The 7,722-nt window shown below is 45.4% G+C and overlaps 1 protein-coding gene across 1 annotated transcript in view; it reads left to right on the top strand.

The window, feature by feature from the left end:
• The first annotated feature begins 4,558 nt into the window (after positions 1 to 4,558).
• The window catches only part of LOC144134930 (cytochrome P450 2H2-like), a 63,098-nt gene continuing 59,934 nt past the window's right edge, over positions 4,559 to 7,722 (top strand). The window contains exon 1 of the mRNA XM_077667731.1: positions 4,559 to 4,832. Within this exon, the coding sequence (XP_077523857.1) occupies positions 4,618 to 4,832 (215 nt within the window). The 5' untranslated portion in view covers positions 4,559 to 4,617. The remainder of the gene's footprint in view (positions 4,833 to 7,722) is intronic.

Below are 7,722 nucleotides of genomic sequence, written 5' to 3'. Positions count from 1 at the left end.
CAAGACCAAGAGACTCGTAAGTGCAAGATGAATGGCCAACGCCAAGGTGGTTGCCAGAGCGCGGTACATGACATCCGAAGGTCCTCGGTTCGAGTTTCTTTTTCTTCCACTTTCCGCAATTATTCTTCAACCAAAAATAATTACACCCTAAAGGCAAACCCCATAAAAGCAAACACCTCTACTTCGGCTTTCGTCTGTTCAAATGACTTTTGGCTTCTTCATGCGTACCATATGGCGTTCGAGGTCACTTGTAACGCGTCCCAAATGAACGAAGTGATGCTTCCGCTTGATAAGAAATCAATGCATCTTCACTCTAAAAAGGTAAAATGCACAACAATTGGTTGTAAATTATAAGTTGCATGAACCACATCAATTTTCAGCCATACTAGGCTCGCAATTTTTATAGAACTGAGGTGTTAGCACACCTTCTAAAGTAAACATTGAGCGAGGTAGTACGATATAACAAGCCGCTCATTTCATAACGCTTGCCTGCTCAAACATCTCATGTGAAGCAATGGGTAATTTCATTACAGTAAAATTTTAATAGCTCGCATCAATTCCACAGATTTTATGGCAGGATGTTTAAGGGCGCTAGATTCTTTGACCTTGCTGAGAGTGAGTGAATAATGTGTCCGCTTGCAATCAGCGCGTATCCTATCCTATTTTATAGTGTGCACAAGGTGAGCTGGAGTGGCTTGTTTTTAACATTTTTAGTCTTCACATACATATAGGCCTAGGTGGGCGGGCTCAAGAAATCTCTAAGTCCTAAGAGCTGCTCTCAAAATAACCTTTTGTTTATCTGAATTCTTTGCACAATTGATGGACTTAGTCTCAAGGCAAAATGAGTAAACAAAAGACTAAATGCATCCGTAAGGCAGGAGAAAGTCCTTGTTTCCCGCTGGCATCATGAATACGGATGCGAAGCATTGACTCCTAAAAACTAGAGAGATTATTTGCTACATTCGAATCACTGCGAAAGCACTTATTTGTGCTGCATAGAAGAGGACGATGAGCAGGCAGGGACGTGGGATGGAGCGCTCGCGCTAGGCTAGCTGCGAATAGACAAGGGAAGAGAGAGAGAGCATAAACATTTATTTGTAAAAACGACTCGGGAGCGGATAGCGGGTCGCGTCCTCAGTGCAAGACTCCAATGGCTTTGCCGATGGGGACTAGCACCTCCTGGTCTTCCATGTTGCCGCTAGCCAGCGTCACCTCCCACTGCTCCAGCGCCGCATTGTTCGGTTTATCTGAGCATGTTCATGTAATGTGCGTGAATATGGGAATATCACCACACCAAGGACATGTATATGCGTATAATGTTGGCTGAATACGGTGCAGGTGGTGGAGAATGGGGACAGTAAGTGTTTGGATGCGTCTTAGGTGGCAGGAGTCTTCCAGGGAAAGTTCCTTATGTGGCGGAGGGTGGAGATGCCTCTTTAGGTGTAGGGTCTCTAGGCGGGATGAAAAATGGGTTGAGAGGGGGTCGAGAGTAGAGTCAGTGTGCCCCGCTCAGTTGATGTAATCTCGAGACAGGGCGTCTGCCCTAACATTGCCATCGAGACCTGCATGTCCTGGGACCCAGGTGATGACATGATCATATTGGAGATGGCCTCCCAGTATGCGGAGAGTCGTGAGCGGGATACGTCCACTGCTATGGGCCCTACAGGCGGCTTGTGAGTCTAAAAATGTGGGTGCCGTGGTATTCGGTGCCGCTCATTTCGATGGTAGTGGCTATTGCATTCTGAACCCGCCTGATCCGGTCCCATGAAGGACGCTCCAACATAAAGGGTGTTGGCGTGATTGACAGCAGCTCAAGCATATCCGTGGTGCTGTGCATAGGAAGCCACATCCACGTACAAAGCTGACGTGTCTTGGCCGTATTGCTTACGGAGGATGAGAAGACGGGCTTAACGGCGTGGTGCCTGCGACTCGTAGTTCATGTGGTGAGAGATAGGATCAGGGCCATAGTCCTGGTGGCTTGCAGGTCGCCTATCTTTGAAAGAATGGCCCTACCCACCAAGGTGGTGATGAGACGAGTCTGTTGGGAGTTCCGAACAGCCTCCTGGATTTCAGCAAACGTGTTCTAAACCCTTAGCGCAAGCAGTCTAGTGGTGGATATACACATGAACAAAGAGGATACCCGATTTGTCCGGTACACATTATATACCGCTGGTCTGAACAAAATTCTCGACCACAGTGACGGCTGTTTGTAAGGCTTGCTCTGTGGCGGCGAGGGATCCTCGGGATAAACAGATGGTGGTGTCGTCCGTGTAGATGGTATATCCGATTGCGGAGAATGTAGAGAGCTTGTGGGCGAGATTTGGTTTGATTTAAAAGGGTTTATAGACCTGAAGCGACCCAGGCTGTGAGCGATGCCTGAGTGAAGGGCTCCGCAAATTTTGACCACCAAGGGTTCTGTAACGTGCACTGACATCGGACAGTAAACGGGCGTTTAGAATTTCGCCTCCTTCGAAATTCGACCACCGCTACTGGGATTGAGCCCTCGTCTTTCGGGTCAGCAGCCGAGTGCCATAACCACAGGGCCACCGCGGCGGCGGCTTTGGGGGCAAGAGGGGCCATGGCTATATTGAATAGTAGTGGCGATAGGACAGCATCTTGTCGTGCGCGCTTGTAAGGTGTTTGGAAGGGAGGCGACCTAGCAGATCCGATACCTATTGCGGCTGTGCGGGCAGCGAGAAAGGTGGAGGTATACTGGAACATGCGAGATCGACAGTGTATCTGGTTTAGACTTTCTAGGATTTCAGAGTGGGAAATGTTGTCAAAGGCGCCCATAACGTAAAGTTTCAGAAGGTGCTCTTCGCCGGGAGATATCCCCGTGAGGAATTCGTATTTGAGAAGAAGAAATGCGTCTTGCATAGAAAGACCTGGAAGGAAGCCGAGCATAAAAGCGGGAACGAGATTATGATCTTCAATATAGTTTTGCAGACGTGTTTGTATGATTTGCTCGTATAGCTTCCGAAGCAGGACTTGAGTGATGTGGGTTTCAGAGCAGAGAGAAAGGGTGGCTTGCGGTTGGGCTTAGGGATGAGTATCACTTCTGCATGTTTCCATTCAGGGGGTGTATTGCTTCGGGTTCACAGTTCATCATTGATGTATTAGGCAATTGCTTGAAAGCAATCATTGGAGAGGTTGCGTAGTATTGCGTTAGTGATTTTGTTGGCACATGGGGCACTAGAGCGGTTACAAGCACGGCCAGCTGCGAAGGCCTTTTCGTAGTGATTGGCGCGCCGAGTTCCAGGTTGGTGTTGCCGGTGTAAGTGGTAGTTGAGGTAAGTGGCTCTCGAAGCGTCTAAATATTTAAATCGGAGGGTGTCCTGGCGCTCTGGGTCAGTGCCGCTAAATTGATGGGCTACCGCTTGCAAGATTCTATTGGTAGACGCCTTTTTTTGTTCCAGGGTGTAAAATGCCGCATAGTCTGGCCCATGTTTTAAATGTACTCAGGTTAACACGAAGTGAGTCGCAAAATTCACGCTAGTTTTGGGCATAGAGTTGCGTTGCATATTCCCGAGCTTGTAAGGTAAGTTGCGCCGTGTGCTTTTTGAAAGTGCGATTGTGTCGTTGCCGGCGCCATCTTTTCAACAGGCCATGACGGGCCTCCCAGAGGTGGAGGAGACAGGGTCGACTGCTGGATTGTCAAAGATCTGTTTCAGGGTTTGCGTGTGCGATTGATTGGTGTCACAGAGGCCCTGAGTTCATTCCGCGATATCAGTAATAGATCTGGAATGTAGAGCCGCGGCTCTGTAGGCTAACCAGTTGGTGATCTTGACGATACCTAGGGGCATCCGGTGCTTTGGGGACAGTATGTTGATCGAGAGCATATAATGGCCGCTTCCTTTGGTTTCCCCTAGGTTTGTACAGGTAGGGTGGGTGACATTTTTAGTAAAAGTGAGACCCGGAGAGGTGTCACGGGAGACATTGTTACTTAGCCTTGAAGGGACTGAGAGATCTGTTATTAATGTAAAGCGTCCGGTGTCCAAGACATCCAGGAGAAGAAGTGCAGAGGAAATGTACGGTTTTGATCGCGTTTGGTACACCATCCCGTTATTCCTTACGCAGTGAAAGTTCTGTTGAACGCCAACCAGAAGTTCAGCAACATTTTAACGGGGAGTGCTTCATGAACGCCATTTTTTCTAACGTTTAAGTTTTTCTAAAGCAGTCAACATTTCCGCAAGTCCCCCTTGGCAGGCTTGCAATTTTTCTTATTAACATTTTTGCTATCGCCAAAAAACGATCTTCAATGTTTTTTTATGGCTGTCATAACTACTCTGTGCGAACGGTGGAATAACTTTAAAGAAAAGATTTTGCTGCGCATCAGAAGAATGAACAGTCACTTTCAATATTTCCATAACAGTGCTTTGCAACGTTCATATATTCAAAATTTTAGTCCAAGAATCCTGCACTTGAGTCTAACAAGCTTTTACAGCTTTTTGAATACTAAGGTGCGCCTTTTGGATTAAAAATCTCTCAACGTAGAGTGCAGCTTTGTCTCCTGCTAACAAAAGTCTGTAAAATGATCTTTGCAGTACGTACTCTTCAGAATTTACAACGCAGCACTTAACTCAGCGGAAGCCAAGATATCCTTCAGTGCTTCATGCCATGGAATTCGGCACATTTCTGGTAGCTTCAACCATTTATTTGCTAGCATGGTTTCTTGTGCGGAAATGGCTGCGCCATCGAAGGCTCCCACCTGGCGCTAAACTCCCGCCAATGCCACCGACAAGTTCTATTCTGGGACATGTGGAGCTGAACCAGCCGGATTTTCACCGTAAGAAGGCACTGGAATGGGCATCGCAGTATGGGCCTGTTTTCAGGTGAGCATTGCAGGGAAAGCTGAAAAATATTGATGCTTTTGGAAACGTTTTCTTCTCCGGTCGAAAGACCACTTGTTGTGTTCATGAGCATTATAGTTGAAAGCATAGTTTGTAGAAGTGAAATGCTCTGTGGCTGCAAATTGTTCTTGGTAAGAGGAATGCTCGTGACTAGTCCATGTTCTCAAACAGCTTTGAGCGGGCTTCAGGGCACAAGTGAAGTAACCTGCTGTTGCACTTTTAACTACGAGCAATTCAAGGCAGCTAGTCTGGCAACAGTGAAGACCTATGTGAAAAAATATTTACCTCGCATCCTATCTAACCAGCCAGAGTGTTACAAATGTGCGACGAAAAATAAGAACCTGAAAACTGGCCACATCAAAACTAGACTTGTTTGCAGCATGGCAGACAGGAAAGTAACATTGTCAATTAGCCGTTTAGTTTAATTACAAAGTCGACGTGTATTAGGTGAGTGAACAGAAAAATAAATAATGGTATTATCAACCCACAAGTACCGCCCTTACAAAATCCCTGCCCTCAAAGACATCACTCTCCGACCCATACTCGGGGTCACAATCATCAACCCTTTCGAAATCCAGTTTTTGCCACCGAAAAACTGTATTTATCTGAATGAATATGTCCGTTTACCCCCCCCCCCCCAAAAAAAAAAAATCATATATTTTCCAGCGGGAAACATCAGTGGGTAATTTTTACGGGGATGTGCAAAGTTTCCTGCAAGGTGTCATAACTGATGAAAATATTAATATATGAATGATGAGGCTCTTCAAGTATACACTCGAAGAATCATAGAAGCAGTTTATGCTTTAAGTAAGCTGATTATTCTAGAGATTGTAAAAAAAGTTTGATGGTGTTCGCGGTGGTACCAATTGCCTTCACACAAATGTCGGACGAAAAGTTGCTCTATATATATTTCTTGAATAATTATTTTTATTTGCACTTGCCATATGGCATCAAAAACCACCCTATTTGCGGTATCTAGGGAACTAAATCCTGTCACAAAGAAATCACCTGTGAAAGAAATGCATTAAACGCTTAGTCGAACCTCAAAAGCACTTTAAATATTCCAGGATCCGGCTTCAGTGATTTCCTTCGGTTTATCTTGCTCGCACTGTCAATATCTTGACAAGTAAAGAACCTTGTTTATTGCAGTGGGTGCTTAGAGATTATTGCTGCCGCACGGAATTATCTCAGCAGCAAGTTGGCAGCCAAGTGCGAGGGGAACCACTGCACAAGCAGGATGGATAGAACAAACTTTCTGCTTAGGCTGATAGCTTCATTTCTATAGCGGAATATACGTCAGCAGGAATGTAAAGCCCAAAAAATAGCTGGCAGACTAATCGATGCTGCGGCAGTGCTACCTTGCAGGCTGCGACGTGTCATGCTTTCGTGCATTGGCGTTGATGGTAACCGACGTGCAGACGAGCACAGATTCTCCCGTTTTGCAGCGATTCTGCCTTCGTTTACTGTTCACGAAGGCGCCTGTTCTCACTGTACTTATTTAGTGGGCATATTCACAAGCTGGTTTCAAAGCAGTATGCGGCTGTTCTCGCTGCAACTTAGCTGTCAGCTACCTCGCCCGTCGGCAACGAAGCTGATTGCGTCCCCTGAATCGGCTCTGGTGTTACTGAAAACTGTGTCGGTGCCGCAGAATCATTGAGATCGAATTCCATCGCTACCTCGCCTTACAGTACCAGTTCTGCAGTAAATGTTGCTGCAATAAATTAAACGCAGAGCTGTGCTGCCGTGAACAGCAAGGGTAATGACATAGTCCTGTCAACTGTGGCACAAACTATTAACAGCGAGTAATTGGTCGTTGTATCGCAAATTCTGATAAATGCCACTAATATTTTGCAAGTCCCCAAATTAGCGATATTGAGCTCGGAAAGTGCACTCCCTGCCGCTAGTCGAAACACCGCCTGCTTTAATTTTATTGAGAACAAATTTGTTTGGAATAATTTGTATCTTCATATTCGTACTTATAGTGGTATAGCACAACTTGTTAAAGAAAAAATATCGCACATGAAAAGCAAACGGATTGCATTTGACGCTTTAGATACGAACTTTGCAATGTACAAAGTGATGGACCTACTTCTCAAGCATTGATCTTGAGTCTTTATTACCACGTCGTTCTTGTAAGCCCTAACTTCTTGAATGTCTCCAAAACTTTACACTTGATGCACTGCTACAGGACGAAGCTTATGTTGAAGTTTAGCAGAAGCCAGGTGAAGATAAATGCACGCCAAGATTTGTGAATGATGGCTCTTTTGAAAGACACGTGCTTGAATAAAAGAGCCTTTGCGCATCCAAGTAATGGCAGCAGAATATGGCATTGGCCTTTGCAAGCAGCGAATGTGTGGTGTCAAAGATCAAGTTTTTATGAGTTTTGCTCGCATAAGTGTCTAAGGAACAATTATGCTGAGTGTATTGCGTATGGTGGACAAAGCTAATTTCCTAAATATTCGGGCGTCATCTGGATTTCTATAAGAATATCGCCATGCTCTGTTGATGAGTAAAGAAGTGTGCGCAAGAGAAGTTGTTTAGAGGTGGCCAGGCTTCTACACAAGGAAAAATATACTACCATGCTTTATGCGCTGATCCGTATTATTACAGTACACAGTGCCTGGTTGGAATAAAAAATTATTCGTCATCCAAACATCTTAAGGATTTGTGATTTGTTGGAGCTTGCGCACTGTTATTTTTTGTCTCTAAAAGATATGTGGGTAATTTTATAGCGGTAGTAGGAAGTATTGCGTGAAATGAAACGTGAAATATTCGCGTTTATGGCTTGTGCGTCCACAAAGACCGCCGAAATCACCTTTTCTTTCCGGTCATACTAGATAAACCGAAGATTTTGGCCGCTCATCTGAGCATG

This window comes from Amblyomma americanum, chromosome 5, assembly GCF_052857255.1.
Source record: "Amblyomma americanum isolate KBUSLIRL-KWMA chromosome 5, ASM5285725v1, whole genome shotgun sequence".
Lineage (NCBI taxonomy): Eukaryota > Metazoa > Arthropoda > Arachnida > Ixodida > Ixodidae > Amblyomma > Amblyomma americanum.
This window is presented reverse-complemented; position numbering and strand designations above follow the sequence as displayed.